The sequence below is a fragment of the Polyodon spathula genome, chromosome 31, assembly GCF_017654505.1.
Source record: "Polyodon spathula isolate WHYD16114869_AA chromosome 31, ASM1765450v1, whole genome shotgun sequence".
NCBI lineage: Eukaryota > Metazoa > Chordata > Actinopteri > Acipenseriformes > Polyodontidae > Polyodon > Polyodon spathula.
The window spans coordinates 2,712,440-2,729,326 of NC_054564.1; the positions used below are offsets into that span (position 1 = coordinate 2,712,440).

General features: G+C 46.6%; 1 protein-coding gene across 2 annotated transcripts in view; it reads left to right on the forward strand.

The window, feature by feature from the left end:
* dock5 (dedicator of cytokinesis 5) overlaps positions 1 to 16,887 on the forward strand; it is a 144,510-nt gene that overhangs the window by 121,310 nt on the left and 6,313 nt on the right. The window contains exons 45-50 of one of the 2 annotated variants that reach the window (XM_041233352.1): positions 205 to 381; positions 2,669 to 2,752; positions 4,509 to 4,646; positions 4,921 to 5,084; positions 6,259 to 6,311; positions 11,295 to 11,380. In XM_041233352.1, coding sequence (XP_041089286.1) covers positions 205 to 381; positions 2,669 to 2,752; positions 4,509 to 4,646; positions 4,921 to 5,084; positions 6,259 to 6,311; positions 11,295 to 11,380 — 702 coding nt within the window. Of the gene's footprint in view, positions 1 to 204; positions 382 to 2,668; positions 2,753 to 4,508; positions 4,647 to 4,920; positions 5,438 to 6,258; positions 6,312 to 11,294; positions 11,381 to 16,887 lie in introns of those variants that run through there. The other variant, XM_041233351.1, reaches the window with a different exon arrangement.

Below are 16,887 nucleotides of genomic sequence, written 5' to 3' on the forward strand. Positions count from 1 at the left end.
GATGGTACCAGCTGAAACCCTTGTCAGCATCAGTTTGTTTCTATAATGTTACCTTAAAATAATATTCGAGCATTTTACGGTTATGTATAAACTACAACGATTAAAGATTTCTATATACAAATATAAATGTTCTGTTTAAACATTCTGGAAGGTGTGTAAAACTGGACAAACTGATTTTGTGTGTACATGTGTTTGTGTGGTAAGGAGGAGATCAGCCCCCTGGGAAATGCCATCGAAACCATGGAGCTGACCAATGAGAAGCTGAGTAACCTGGTCCAGCACCAGGCCTGCGACCGCTCCCTGCCCGTCCACCCGCTCTCAATGCTGCTCAATGGCATTGTGGACCCTGCCGTCATGGGCGGCTTCTCCAACTACGAGAAGGTCAGTCTGGCTGGGGATTACACTCTGATTGTAGCACCACATCTCTTACAGCAGCTTTAAGATGTGTCAGATAACAAAACAACTAAAAACTGATAAGGACAACTGCAGTTATTATGTTATTAAACCCATAGACTGAAACTTGCATTCCTGTCTTTAATTGAACCATCAGTGGCAGGGCTTGGAGTTTAGAAACTAAAAATTCTCATTTCATTGTTGTGAGAGTGTGATGTAGCGCACACACATTCCTCATGCTATAGGAAGTGTGCGGGGTGGGTAAACCGCCTTCTCACATTAAAAAGCCACACAAATTGACCAAACACTTTTTTTTTTGTCTGGAAACTGTACCTTATGCTCACAAGACTTTAAAAAATGCATTCCTTTCTTTTTTTCTTTTTCATCCTTTAAACTTTTGTTGTCTTTGTTTGGTCATCGGATCGCTGATTGCTTTAAGTCTAGGCTTTTATGTCCCTTAGCAATAAGATGCAATACATTGTACATGAGCCTTAAGTAGCATCTATCATGGGTACCTACTGAGGACAAAAAAATAATTGGTGCCAGTGGTCTCCTTTATTATTGCTGCAGGCTACAGACAAGACCAGGCTTGGGCGCCCACATTCAGTACTAGAGGTGAAGTAAACCTCTCAACCCTAATTCATTGTGTAGATTTGTTTTAGAACAACAAAAAACATGAAAAAAAAAATTGGTTTCTTGAATTTGTTCAAAAAAACAAGTACGGGTCTGAACATCAGCTTGCTGCGAGACTTGCATAACGAAGTTCCCCAAAGTCCTGCTGGATTAAAGCATCTACGGAGAATTGTGTTGAACTCGTACAGACTATCGGTGTACTGGATCCCAAATAACAACAACAACAAAATATATAACCACATTCAATTGGCGAGCTCCTTGCTCTGCCCCTGCGGAATTCGTAGTAGCAGTAGTAGGAGGAGTAGTAGTAGTAGTAGGAGTAGCAGAAGTAGTAGTAGTATGAGTAGTAGGTAGCATCGTCGGCGTAGGAGTAGCATCCTCATCGTCGGAGTATAGCATAGTCAGCATCATCCTCATACTCGTCATCGTCATCAGTCGCATCATTCCTCATCGTCAGTCATCCTCATATCGTCATCATCCTAGAGTACTGAGTCATATCGTCAGTCATCCTCATCATCATCAGTCGTCATCATCCTCATACTCATCCTCGTACGTCCATCATCATCATCATGAGTCCTAGTAGTAGTATCATCCTCATATCGTCATCATCATCATCCTCCTCCCCAGTCATCATCCTCCTATCAGGAGTCATCATCAGTCCGTCATCATCCTCACTCCTAGGATCAGGATCATCCTCCTGGTAGTAGCAGTAGTAGCAGCAGTAGTCGTAGTAGCAGTAGTAGGAGGAGTAGTAGTAGTAGTAGGAGTATGAGTAGCAGTAGTAGGAGTATAGCAGTAGTAGGAGTATGAGTAGTAGCAGTAGAACCTCATTCATCCGCGACTGGAATTATCCACGACTCCCTCATTTACCTGCTGATTTCACACATCCACATGTTTTATAATAAATATATATGCAGTCAAAAAATGTTTAGCAATATAAGAATGGAATGTGTTTTTGTTTTCTGTATTTGTGTTGCGCTGTGTCTAGATTTTTGGTTTGTTTCCTGTGCTTTTTTTATTTTTCAAATTTGATGGGCAAATGAGGAAGGCTGGACTTGTGGTTCTTCAGCACAACCTAAAAACTTAGCTGAAACCCAGTTTTAAAAAACTCCATGATCGCAATAGGCATGCAAAGACAAACTTGGACAGACACATTTGAATGTACCTTCCTGTTTTAGTATATTAATTACTGTATTTAATTAATTAATGCATTTGTGAATTTCTCCCCTAAAAGAAAACTACAAGGAAACCCCATCCCAACTGTATCTGGATGAATAATTTTTTATATATATTTAAAAAAAATCAAATAACGACAGCAGTTTGCATCTAATAGGCACAAACTTTTTCCTTTGAGTTGAAAAAACCTCCAGTTAGCAATACATCATATATAAACTATGTATGTGTATTATACTGCCAAAACATCAACTCTTGTTTGTTCTTATAAAGATAAATCTACCATCTTTACCATCCTTCTTCATGTCTCAATATATTCATAATGATGAAACTTGGCTTTTCAGACTGTTTTATGTACATTGTTACACTGTTAGCTCTGCAGCTTTGGTGGGGGTTGTATGTTACCAGCACACTTGGTATCATGAAGCATCATGCCTGCTTACCTATTTGTGTTCTCTGTGTCTGCCAGGCATTCTTCACAGAAAGGTACCTCCAGGAGCACCCAGAAGACCAGGAGCGTATTGAACTCCTCAAGGAGCTCATTGCAATCCAGGTACCGCAGGAGCTGCTCCAAACGGGGGGGAAGGGGGGCAAGGAGTCTGGTATGGGGAGCTGTCAGCATGGTCTTAGTTTGAGTCACACACAGGAGCCCGGAACCGTACAAAAAAACCCAAAACATATATATTATGGGCAAAGTCACTTTCCTTTGACCTTGTCATTATTTAGATTTCTAAAAGCACACAGTGCCATCCCATGAAATATCTAACAACCCTCTCATTATTAAGACCATTCTCTCTGAGCTCCTAAAGCCAGTACCATTTCAAATTGTCAATGAGAATGTCTAGTGAAACTGTATTTAAATGTAGATTATTCGAACAGAGACAGCGGCACACAAAGGGGGTAGAGTCAAACCACACACTTTTACTAAAGGTTTAAATAAGGAGCAATAAGGAGAGCCCTGGGAAGAGGCCCTCAGATTCAACACATAGAGTCTCTGCGCGTAAACAAAGACTGTGAAGCCCCCAACTTCCGTGGAGACAATGGCATTGAGTAAACCGTCCATGAGTGATACACGAGTATGAGGCTGTAAGCCAGAATGGGAGAAAGAGTTTGCTTCACTGAAAACAGTGGTAAACATCTGTGTCTCATCTGTAACAAATCGCTTACACATTAGATGAGCAACCAGCGTCTATGAAATAAATCACAACACATTTTCATCTGAATATCCTCCTGCATCAGACTTGAGGATAAACAAACTAGACTCTTTAAAAGCAGGAGTTAACAGATGCTACTTTCTGTGTTCAGTAAAGAAGCTGATGTAACGATTGAAGCGAGTTTAGTATGGCATGGAATATCGCTCATGCCAAACACTTCAAATTAATGAATCTCTTTATAAAATTGGAGTGGGCACTAGACTAGATGATGCATGTTTAAATGTTATATTGCAGGTCTAAAATTAATATTATATTTACCGGTCTTGCATCTCGTCATGAGCAGGTAATTTAATCCCTTTCAAAATACAGTGCATTTGTCATCCACAAATCTCACAAATGTACGGAACAGTCGTGAAAATCGAGCATTCAGATCTTCAAGGGAGGAGCTTGTCAAGTCTTTGTACACAAATGTCTTTTTATGTGGTATCTTATTAACATATAGTATGTAATACATACAGTATGAACAGAAATACAGTCAGCGCCGCTCTTTCAAGATTACTCGGGAGATGTAAAAATATTCTGAATAAGCCACTGAGGCATTTGAAATGAGGCATTTGAGACGACCTTAGTCACACTTATTTTCGTAATTTACACCATGTGCAAGAGATGTATTTTTACATTTTTATGTATTTTATTTCTAAATAAAACAAAATGAAAAATAAGGAAATCGCATCTTCTCACAAGGTGAGACTTTCTTTGCCACAGCAGCCTGAGAAACCACAGGAGACTCCAGCAGCTTCTTTAAGAGTTCAGCGTGGTTTTACATAAGGTCACGACCTCAGGTACTCGCTGCACAGTGCAACACTAACCTGTCTTGCTCTGAGAAACAATCTCCATTCTTTATTTGCTGCCATCAAGAAATAAGTACTGCACAGAGTAAGTACAATATTTCATTTTAAAGTTGGAGAGAATTCAAATATAAAAAATTGTCTCTGCGATGCACATCCATTCATTATATACTGTGGTGGAGGGGGGATGGTGGCGTCAACAAGATGTATGCTAAGAAAAGGGGGAGGCATATAAAAATGTTGCGCACCACTGATCTGTACCACTAAACAATTCAATAAAACTGTATGTCTCTGTGTCTGCTCTCAGATCCCGTTGCTGGCGCGTGGGCTCCAGATTCACGGGGAGAAATCCACAGAGCAGCTGAAACCACTCCACAACCGGCTGGTCACCTGCTTCCAGGAGCTGAAGGAGAAGGTGGAGAAGCACTGTGGAGTCATTACCCTGGTGAGCACCGCACTGCTGCTTCTCAGCCAAGGGCCGTTAAGAAACTCTGCGTTTAAGTGTCTGTTAGTGTTTCTAAATGTAGCTTTCTTGAATGTGTAATAGTTATGGATGGGGTTGATTGTCCTCTACGGAGGAAGCATCCTGGTGATGGAGTTTGTAGAGAATAGAGAATTTTGTCTACAAGTGATATCCAAAAAATAGAGTTGTTTTACCATTACTGGCACTAGCATTAGCATAGGGTACAATTACATCTATTGTCACTTTCTTCTTTAAGCCCTCCTCCCTGACGGAGCGCAAGAAAAGCCGTACAGGCTCCATGGTAATGCCCTACATCCTCTCGTCGACGCTGCGCAGGCTTTCCACCATCTCCATGGCATCCTCCGGGGTCTCTAGCTGCTCCACTTCCTCAGAAAACTCCTCGAGACCCTGCTCCAATGAGTGAGTCCCCCGAACCCTGCTCCTACGAGTCAGACCCCTATCCCTAACCGTGCTCCTACGAGTCAGACCCCCTAACCCTAACCCTGCTCCTACGAGTCAGACCCCCTAACCCTGCTCCTACGAGTCAGACCCCCTATCCCTAATCCTGCAACTACTAGTCAGACCCCCTATCCCTAACCCTGCTCTGACGAGTCAGACCCCCTATCCCTAACCCTGCTCCAACGAGTGAGTCCCCCGAACCCTGCTCCTACGAGTCAGACCCCTATCCCTAACCCTGCTCTGACGAGTCAGACCCCCTATCCCTAACCCTGCTCCAACGAGTCAGACCCCCTATCCCTAACCCTGCTCCTACGAGTCAGACCCCCTATGCGGCCGGGGGGATCGATTGGGTAGCGACACGAGCCCACCACCCACTCAGTCTGGGGGTGACTAGATTGGGACGTTGATGCTCCAGTCTGGGGGATTGGGCTTGGACGAGTATACTCAGTCTGGGGATAGTGTATTGGTAGCGAGGATGCTCAGTCTGGGGTCTTGGGTTGGACGAGGATACTCAGTCTGGGTGATTTGGATTGTGGACGAATGATACTCGTCTGGTGATAGGGATTGGGACGTGAAGTCGGGGGGAGGGACTCAGACTGCTCCAGCTTGGGGGATATGGGATTGGACGTGACTGCTCAGTATGGGGGAGAGGTGATTGGGACGAGACTGTTTAGTCTTGGGTGATAGGTATTTGGACGTCACCAGGAGGCTACGAGGATGCTCAAGTCTGGGGGATTGGGTTGGACGAGACTGCCAGTCTGGGTAACGAGGGTATTAGGACATGATGCTTTACTACTCAGTCGGTGGCATTGGGTCTTGGACGGTTGATGCTTGTCCGGGTGGATTTGAGACTGATACCATGTATCTTGGGGGATCAGTGTTGGTCCGAGACATGCTAACACTACATGGGACGAGGATGCTCAGCTGGGGGTTGTGGATAGGGACGAGGATGGACTCAGTCTCCGGCGGGATAGGGATTTGGGACGAACGATCCCTCAGTCTGTGGGATAGTGATTGACGTTACTTCCGCTCTAGGGATTGTGGGACCCGGTCGAAGCTGCTCCGTCTGAGGCTGGCGATTATCGGCGATAGGATGAGTCTGTGATTGGGCTTGGTACGGAGGTTGCTCCCTCAGGGGGCTTGGGACGAGGGATGCTCCTGGTGATAGGGATTGGCCGAACCTGCTCAGTCTGTGGGATAGGGTTGGGACGAGTATGCTCCGTCTTGGGACGTTTTATGCTCAGCGGAGGGGATTGGGACCTGGGACGCGCTCTCAAGTTCTGGGGTTGGCGAGGTACTGATCTGGGGGCTGTCTACGAGACTCCTGCAGTAGTCTGGGGATTGGGATTGGACGTTGATGCTCATTTCTGGGGATTGGAGACTGGGACGAGGATACCAGCCTGGGAATCTGTAGGGACGTGACGTCGCACTCAGGGGGACTTGTTACAAGAGGCTGCTCTCGGGGGATTGGTCTATGATACTCAGTCTAGGGGATATGGATTATTGGTACGAGGTTGCTCAGCGTCATGGAGGTTGCGTATCTGATGACTACCTCCAGTTCTGGGAGCTGCCTTATTTGGGCCTGCGGATGCGAACTCATCTGGGGACGTTGGCGTTGCTCGGAACTCAGTCTGGGTGATTGGGATTGTTACGGGGACCCCCCGAGGATATCAGTCGGTGGTGATACGGGATTGGACGTTTATGCTCAGTCGGTGGGGTAGTGATTGGTCACGAGACGCTCACTCTCTGGGACGATATGTTCAGTCCTGGGGGGACTGGGACGATGATGTTCAGGCCGAAGGATGTTCAGTCTGGGGTGATTGGACTATGTTCAGTCCTGGGTGGATTGGGGGTAGGATTTCCATGTCCTCGGGGGTTTGGGCGAGACGCTCATTCGGGGATTTGGAACTGCTCCAGTCTGGGGGTTGGTACTGGACGTGCAGTCTTAGGACTGGACGATAGCTCAGTCTGGGGTGCTGGGACTAGGCTCTTCTCAGTCTGTTGCTGGACGAAGGTGTTCAGCGAAGGATGCTCAGACTCAGGGCTAGGCGCGTACCCTAACCCTGCTCCCTAACCCTGCTCTGACGAGTCAGACCCCCTATCCCTAACCCTGCTCTGACGAGTCAGACCCCCTATCCCTAACCCTGCTCTGACGAGTCAGACCCCCTATCCCTAACCCTGCTCCTACGAGTCAGACCCCCTATCCCTAACCCTGCTCCTACGAGTCAGACCCCCTAACCCTGCTCTGACGAGTCAGACCCCCTATCCCTAACCCTGCTCCTACGAGTCAGACCCCCTATCCCTAACCCTGCTCCTACGAGTCAGACCCCCTATCCCTAACCCTGCTCCTACGAGTCAGACCCCCTATCCCTAACCCTGCTCCTACGAGTCAGACCCCCTAACCCTAACCCTGCTCCTACGAGTCAGACCCCCTATCCCTAACCCTGCTCCTACGAGTCAGACCCCCTATCCCTAACCCTGCTCCTACGAGTCAGACCCCCTATCCCTAACCCGAGTCAGACCCCCTCCCTAACCCTGCTCCTACGAGTCAGACCCCCTAACCCTGCTCCTACGAGTCAGACCCCCTATCCCTAACCCTACGAGTCAGACCCCCTATCCCTAACCCTGCTCCTACGAGTCAGACCCCCTATCCCTAACCCTGCTCCTACGAGTCAGACCCCCTATCCCTAACCCTGCTCCTACGAGTCAGACCCCCTAACCCTCCAACGAGTGCCCTACGAGTCAGACCCCCTATCCCTAACCCTGCTCCTACGAGTCAGACCCCCCCCTACCCTGCTCCCTAACCCGAGTGCTAACCCTGCTCCTACGAGTCAGACCCCCTATCCCTAACCCTGCTCCTACGAGTCAGACCCCCTAACCCTAACCCTGCTCCTACGAGTCAGACCCCCTATCCCTAACCCGAGTGACGAGTCCCCCTATCCCTAACCCTGCTCCTACGAGTCAGACCCCCTAACCCTAACCCTAACCCTGCTCCTACGAGTCAGACCCCCTAACCCTGCTCTGACGAGTCAGACCCCCTATCCCTAACCCTGCTCCGACGAGTCAGACCCCCTATCCCTAACCCTGCTCCTACGAGTCAGACCCCCCCCGAACCCTGCTCCTACGAGTCAGACCCCCTATCCCTAACCCTGCTCCAGACGAGTCAGACCCCCTACCCCCTAACCCTGCTCCTACGAGTCAGACCCCCTATCCCTAACCCTGCTCCGACGAGTCAGGCCCCCCTACCCCCTAACCCTGCTCCGACGAGTCAGACCCCCCGACCCTGCTCCGACGAGTCAGGCCCCCCGACCCTGCTCCGACGAGTCAGGCCCCCCGACCCTGCTCCCGACAGAGTACAGTCAGACCCCCCCCGACCCTGCTCCGACGAGTCAGTCAGACCCCCCGAACCCTGCTCCGACGAGTCAGACCCCCCCGAGTAACCCTGAGGGGACGAGGCTCTCTCAGTCTGGGACGGACCCTCATAGTCTGGGGGATTGGGACCCTGTGGACGAGATACTCAGCTCTGGGGTACTGGGACGAGGCTTCTCAGTCTGCTCCTACGCAGCTGCTAAGGATAGGGATTGGGAACGAGTTAGCTCGGCTCAGTCTGGGGGAATTGGGATTGGGACCCCCTGACGCTCAGGAGTGGGACTTGGACGAGACTGCTCAAGTAGTGGACCTGGGGGGAGGATGCTCAGTCTGGGGGACTGGGACGAGGCTGCTCAGTCCCTGGGGAGCGGGGCTCAGCTGGGGACTGGGACGAGGCTGCCCAGTCTGGGGCCTGGGACGAAGTCCGAGATGCTCAGTCCCTGCTCCGTGGGATTTGGACTGGGGGACTGGGACCGACCCAGTCTCCGACTGGGACGAGGCTCAGGTCTGGCTGGGGACCTGGGATTCAGTCACCCTGACCCTGCTCCGACGAGTCAGACCCCCCGACCCTGCTCCTGCGAGTCAGACCCCTTAACCCTGACCCTGCTCCGACGAGTCAGACCCCCCGACCCTGCTCCGACAAGTCAGACCCCCCGACCCTGCTCCGACAAGTCAGACCCCCCGACCCTGCTCCGACAAGTCAGACCCCATAGGAGGTGATCTCAGTCTGGGGGGTCAGGGACTGCTGGACGAGGCTGCTCCAGTCTGGGGGATTGGGGACGAGATGCTCAGTCTGGGGGTCATTGGGACGAGATCCCTGCACCCTTGGGTCAGATGCTTTGGGACGGAATTCTCCAGTCTGGGGGAGTCTGGGGGATTTGGGCACGATTCGGGGGAACGAGAGGAACAGGTCAACCTTGTCTGGACTGGGACGAGGCTGCTCAGTATTCCTCGGGGGATTTTAACCACGAGCTGCTCCAGTCTGGGGGGATTGGGACGAGGCTCTCACCCCTCTCAGTCTGGGGGAGCTGACGTGTCGCTCAGTCTTTGGGACGAGCTTAATTGGGCGAGGTTGCTCACTCAGTGGCTTGGTACGAAGTTGCGAGTCAGACCCCTTAACCCTGACCCTGCTCCTGCGAGTCAGACCCCTTAACCCTGACCCTGCTCCGACGGCTCGTCAGACCCCCTATCCCTAACCTTGCTCCTACGAGTCAGACCCCTTAACCCTGACCCTGCTCCTGCGAGTCAGACCCCTGGGACGAGGCTGCCAGTCGGGGTACTGTACGGAGGCCTGCTCAGTCTGGTGACTGGACGAGGCTGCTCACGAGTCGGGGGGACTGGGCACGAGGACTTCTCAGTCTGGGGACTGGGCGAGGCGCTCAGTCGGGGGACCACCTGGATCAGTCAGACCCTCCCTCTACCGGGGAATTAGGGACTGTACGAGGCTGCTGCAGTCTGGGCGCGTGTGCGAGTGCTGGGACGAGGGACCTCGAGGCCCAGTCTGTCCGAACGAGGGACTGGGATTCGAGCTCCTGCTCTTTGGACGACCGCTAAGTCTTGGGGCTGGGGACGTATGCTCACGAGGCTGCTCAGTATCTGGGGATTGAGGGATTAGCGCTCCTCTGGGCTGCTGGGACGAGATGTTTAGGGATAACGAGGCTGCTACGAGTCCCAGAGACTGCCTCAGCCTCCCTCGACCCTGCTCCGGAGTCAGTCGGGGGGTAGGATTGGGAGAGGTGCCAGTCCATGTGACGCTGCTCAGACGAGGATGCTTTGGGGGCTGGACGAAACTGCTCAGACCCCCTGACCCTGCTCCGACGAGTCAGACCCCCTAACCCTGCTCCTACAAGTCAGACCCCCTAACCCTGCTCCGACGAGTCAGACCCCCCCCGACCCTGCTCCTACGAGTCAGACCCCCCGACCCTGCTCCGACAGTCAGACCCCCCGACCCTGCTCCGACGAGTCAGACCCCTATTAACCCTGCTCCGACGAGTCAGACCCTGCTCCGACGAGTCAGACCCCCCGACCCTGCTTCTACGAGTCAGACCCCTTAAACCCTGCTCCGAAGGGCAACCCCAACTCCAGTTTAGTGGGTATTAATGCATTCATATCCCCAAAACGAATTAATTCATCCCTTTATATTAATTCAATATATTAATATTAAATGTTATATATAAAATATTATTAATAAATGAGGATTTAATATACTCTCAGGCAAGCTGTTCTAGTCAGAGGAGCTCTTGGGTTATAGACACTTTGTTGCCAGTGGATAACAAAGTAATAGATAGTGTTCTGCACATACGAAACATCTATTTAATATAAAAGAAGCAATTAAAGACGAGGCTCTCTGAGCTGGTGGGCTGGACGAGGCCCTGGCTCAGTCTGTGGGGCCTGTGACGATGCTGCTCCAGTCTGGGAGGCTGGACGAGGCTCTCCCAGCGTATGTCTGGGGCAAGGCTGGAGCGAGCGGTAACAGTCTGGAGAAGACACATACAAAATTGCTGTAAGTCCTCGGTCCTTATAAATCACGGGAAGGTGGTTTGCTAGATGACGCTCCATCTTTACAACCCCGCGCCGTCCCCTCCCTCCCGAAGTTGCACCTGGACGTACACGCTGAGTCATCATTAAATTAGATAGACGATGGGATTCGCATGCCTATTATTATATAGATATATATATATTTACTTGCTGTTTATAAATCATTACTCAACTACTATATTTGTTTTGTGTTCGCTAGTACTACGTCTATCTTTACAACCCGCGCCTGTCCCCTTTCCCGCTTGTCCTGTGTTAGCATCTGAGGTCATTGCAGAATCAGCCAGTTCAACAGGAAAGAGTGGAACATCAGCAAATCCCAAGTCCTGACTGAGAGAGAGCCAGACGGAGCGGTAACTCAACAATGCACTCGCACTGAAGATATAGATTAGTGGGCTACAGACAGACACTCAGGCTTCTCACAATTACTTTGGATCACACATTATTTATTTGTTTATATAACCAGGCGATTTACCCATTAAGGGGGCCTCATTTACAAGGTGGTCCTGGAAAGCAATAAAGTACAAGCAATACAATTAAAATATGTGTGTTTGTGGCATTGTTACGCATTGCTCCCGCACTGAAGCAGGCAGACAGGCAGGTGAGAGCCGCAATGGAGGCACGGAGACACAGAAGTGCAGTGAAACACGCCTGCACAGCACTTAGTATTTATTAACACATAAAACAAAAAAACAAACAATAATATCATGTGACGCTACCAGCAGTGGTAACGCACAGAGGACGGTACAAGACTGTACAAAAAATAAAATGCAATACAACAAAATATAAATGAAAGGTGTTTAGTAGGCAAAAGCTTTCGTCGTTCCGGAGGGAGCCCATCTTCTCTGGGATAGCTTTGAAGATTACATAATTTCGTCTGTGTTGAAGAACTTCAGCGTTTGATGAGTTGAGGTGTGATGAGATGTTTTGAAAAAAGAACAAATCCATCGAGCGAATTCACGTGACAGTGGCTCCTGGAAGGCAGCACACTGTTGTTGTAGGGGGTCCAGACTGCACATTGAACTTGCTGTGTTTCTCAATATGGAGTCCCCGACAACCACGACCTCCCTTTTTTGCTGGCCTGCCAGCAAAGTTTATGGATGTTGTTCCTTTCGTTCTCTTGATGTTGGTTTTGCTCATCTAAATTCTAGAAGTGGGTCAAATTTCTTTGATGTTTTGATTTCTGGTGGTTGTGTTTGACTGATTCTTTTTTCCTCTGTCTCTGCCTATCTGAACCCAGCTGTTTTTGACCCTCTTCTATCTCCCTGGTGGCTTTCTGTCTGTTAGGGATGCAAACTTCCAAGAATTTCGGGTGTGCCAGCCCCTCAAACGCCTGTTGCTCTGTCATTTCGTGCAGCTCCATTTCTAGCATACTTACTCATTGAATCAAGACCTGGATTTTGCAGTACTTTACACACACTTGGTTTAGCTCTGCTGGATGTTCTCGGATTTCCCACATTGAAGGCCATGTACATTTTTTTTTTTTGTAAGTTTAAGTTTATTTACTGCAGCTGTCAAACTGCTTCTAAACTGCTCTGCACTTTTCCACGAATCACTTCTCCCACGCTGCCACTGTTTGGACTGCCTTGCTTCTATGCCTGTACGTGCTTTGTTAGCTCCACCCCCTTGTCTCAGAATGGCGCCAAGTTTGAATCTGAAAGTAATCAGATGGCCTGAGTTTCAGTTTATCAGAAAAAGACGTGTAGCTATTAGAGTTTAAGCTGCAGTAATTTCCCAATCTACTGTATTTTCTGATTAAAGCAGATAAAGATTTAATTTTTCTTTACTGCTTCTAAACTGCTCAATACTTTTCACCCATAGATATTTTTGGATAGATGTTGTTGAGATCCACAATGATCAAGCAAAACATTGTGGTAACCGCAAACTGCAAAGGTTTTGGTACCTTCAAATGTGTCACTGGTTAAGTGACTTGCTCAGGGTCACACACAGTGGGTCAGCGGCTGAGCTGGGATTTGAACCCGGGAACTCCTGGTTACAAGCCCTTTTCTTTAACCACTGAACCACACAGCATCCTATATTGAATATTAGAATACTGAAAAATAAAGCCGGTTCGTTTAGGAGTATGTGGTAACTAGCCTTAAAGTGGACATAAGCAATGCTTGAATGCATGACAAATGCAACTTCAAAAATCCAAAATCTGTGAATTTTCTTGTAGGTGTCATAGCTCATCCTTTGATGGTGAGGTCAGGTCACCTTCACCCCCAAATCAAAAATGTTTCTATCAAAAAGGTTTTCACAGTCTGTAGTCCCCCGCTAAACCCGACATGTCTGGAGACAAGAGCTGTGTGTTTAAAAAAAAAAAAAAATGTAATAAATCTGTCCAGCAGGCCTGTACACAAATCAAATGAATACCTGGAGCGCATTTTCTTTTTTACCATAGCTTACTTAGTACACAATTAACAGAAAGCAGAAAACACTTTACAGAAATAATATTTTTTACTTATTGACATTGTTTTTATTTTCTTAGTCTTTTGCTTCTCTTTTTGACATCCAGACTTGAGGTTTTTGTTTTTTTTTTATTTGGAGGTTCCACAGGTTCGGCTGGTTTCACTTTTGATGGTTTAAAATCATAGAATTATTATAGGCGTTCAGGCGTTCTGATAATAATAGACGTTATGATAGTGAGGCTTGACAAAACATTTGGCAGATGAAAGTCTTGATTGTTGGAAAGTGAATGTGCCAATTGTAGGATGTCTTTAATTGGCAAATTTGTATAATGTATGTCGACTTGAGATCAGCGAATAGCTTTTGGCTTTACAAATCCCTGGGGAGGATGGAAGCCAATAGAAAATGAGAAAAGGCGGGACTAAGGGAACAAAAGGCAAGCAGGTAAAAAGGGGGAGAGATCTGAAAAGGTTCACTGCACTGCACACATACAGTTTAGTGGAGTTTAGTGAAAACAAAATGCTTCTGGTCCTAAAGGCTGCTTGAGTAGGACAGCTGGCACAGAAATAATACATTCACTCATATTTGCAATTTTATTTCTGTGTGTGTGAGGGGCCCCCCTCTGGCATCGGGGCCCAGGTGCTTACATAAGAACATAAGAAAGTTTACAAACGAGAGGAGGCCATTCGGCCCATCTTGCTCGTTTGGTTGTTAGTAGCTTATTGATCCCAAAATCTCATCAAGCAGCTTCTTGAAGGATCCCAGGGTGTCAGCTTCAACAACATTACTGGGGAGTTGATTCTAGACCCTCACAATTCTCTGTGTAAAAAAAAGTGCCTCCTATTTTCTGTTCTGAATGCCCCTTTGTCTAATCTCCATTTGTGACCCCTGGTCCTTGTTTCTTTTTTCAGGCTGAAAAAGTCCCTTGGGTCGACACTGTCAATACCTTTTAGAATTTTGAATGCTTGAATTAGGTCGCCACGTAGTCTTCTTTGTTCAAGACTGAACAGATTCAATTCTTTTAGCCTATCTGCATATGACATGCCTTTTAAGCCCGGAATAATTCTGGTCGCTCTTTTTGTACTCTTTCTAGAGCTGCAATATCTTTTTTATAGCGAGGTGACCAGAACTGCACACAATATTCAAGATGAGGTCTTACTAGTGCATTGTACAGTTTTAACATTACTTCCCTTGATTTAAATTCAACACTTTTCACAATGTATCCGAGCATCTTGTTAGCCTTTTTTATAGCTTCCCCACATTGTCTAGATGAAGACATTTCTGAGTCAACAAAAACTCCTAGGTCTTTTTCATAGATTCCTTCTCCAATTTCAGTATCTCCCATATGATATTTATAATGTACATTTTTATTTCCTGCTTGCAGTACCTTGCACTTTTCTCTAATAAATGTCATTTGCCATGTGTCTGCCCAGTTCTGAATCTTGTCTAGATCATTTTGAATGACCTTTGCTGCTGCAACAGTGTTTGCCACTCCTCCTACTTTTGTGTCGTCTGCAAATTTAACAAGTTTGCTTACTATACCAGAATCTAAATCATTAATGTAGATTAGGAATAGCAGAGGACCTAATACTGATCCCTGTGGTACACCGCTGGTTACCACACTCCATTCTGAGGTTTTTCCTCTAATCAGTACTTTCTGTTTTCTACATGTTAACCACTCCCTAATCCATGTACATGTGTTTTCTTGAATCCCTACTGCGTTCAGTTTGAGAATTAATCTTTTGTGCGGGACTTTGTCAAAAGCTTTCTGGAAATCTAAATAAACCATGTCATATGTTTTGCAATTATAGACACATTTTCCTAAAACCATGTTTGCATCCTGTTACCATAAAAAAATCAAGCAAGTTAGTTTCCATAGACACGATCTCCCTTTCCTAAAACCATGACTCGTTCAGTTTTGTTTGACCGACATCATGAAACTCAAATCAAGTTTCGTCCTATCATTGTACCGATGCAAATACGAAACGAACAGCACGTTTTTAGTTGATGTCCCCCGGTCAAAATTCATTCGTGACCGACGACGGTTTTGGTCGGTGGATGTCGATGTCGTGTTATTCTTGGTGTCCCATCTAATCTAGTAAACTAACACTTCTTAGAGTACTAACAGAAAGACAACTATACCACATGCTAAAAATTTTCGTCAATCCTCGTGGCAAAGTTTTTAGATAATTAGACGGTTTCATTCTTTCGTCTTATCAATATAAACAAAGATACATCAATAAGTCCCGTGATCTTTCCTAAAACCATGTTGACTGTCTCCCAGGACCCTGTTACCATATAGGTAATTTTAGTATTACCCAAGTCAGATCCCAGGTCATGCACAGAGAGGGTAAAGAGCACTGGTCCAATGCCTGAACCCTGAGGTACCCCTTACATAGAGGCTCAGCGGTGGAAATAATTCCATTATTAATTCCTTATTGCTTGTGTTTGATCTTTTAGTTAATCTTTAAACCAGTCCACAGCCCTATCGCTAAATCCAAAACAACATCATATTTTACACAAAACTGTATGATCCACAGAATCAAACGCTTGAGATAAATCCAGTAATAAAGCACCAACACATTTACCAGCATCCAGAGCAAGTTCAATAACCACCAGCTGGACTGCAGTTGGTGCTACTGTGTGTTTCTATTGAAGTCCAGATTGATCTGCTAGGAATTTGTTCTGTTCTCAGAAACGCTATAATTGTACGTTTACTAAACTCTCAAATACTTTGGCAATAACTGGAAGTACAGATATAGGACTATTATTGTTAAGGTTTGAACAGTCATACAGCATATGTAGATTTCCATAGTGAAGGAATTGAATTTGAAATGAGAGAGAGATTAACCCTTTAAGGACCAGGATTGTGGAAATATATCTTTGCATAGGGGAGGGGACTGACGTTCACTTCCATAGATAGATTGATTGATTTTTTTTTTTCTCGTGTCGTCACATAGAGGAGCATTTAGTGTCTGAAGGGCAGAGACAGTTTACAGCAGCTCGGCAGAGACAAAAGCAGAAAGGAACTTGTTTGGAGCTAATAAAAAAAGGGAAACACTGTAAATCTGATGTGTTTGACTTGTAATTATATTAGAACATGTATTCTGTGTCGTGTTTTAATATACATGATATTTATCAATGTTGTAAAAACAAGAAACGCTTGGATATAAGCATCTACTCTTTCCTGAACTAAATGTATCAGGTACATTTTTTTTTTCCTTATTACTCATAATTATGAAAAGAATAACTATTTGTAAATATTTATTTTGAGAAAGTAAACCGAGAGAAGTGTCCATTATTGCTTATAAAGACTGAGAATAAAAACATATATTATGTCATTGCAATCACTCAGCTGAAACAATGTCTTGTAATTGCTCAAACATCAATATTTTTCAAAAAAGCTTTCAGCAAGTATTGTAAGGTCCCTCGGGTTATAGAATAACATGTTTTT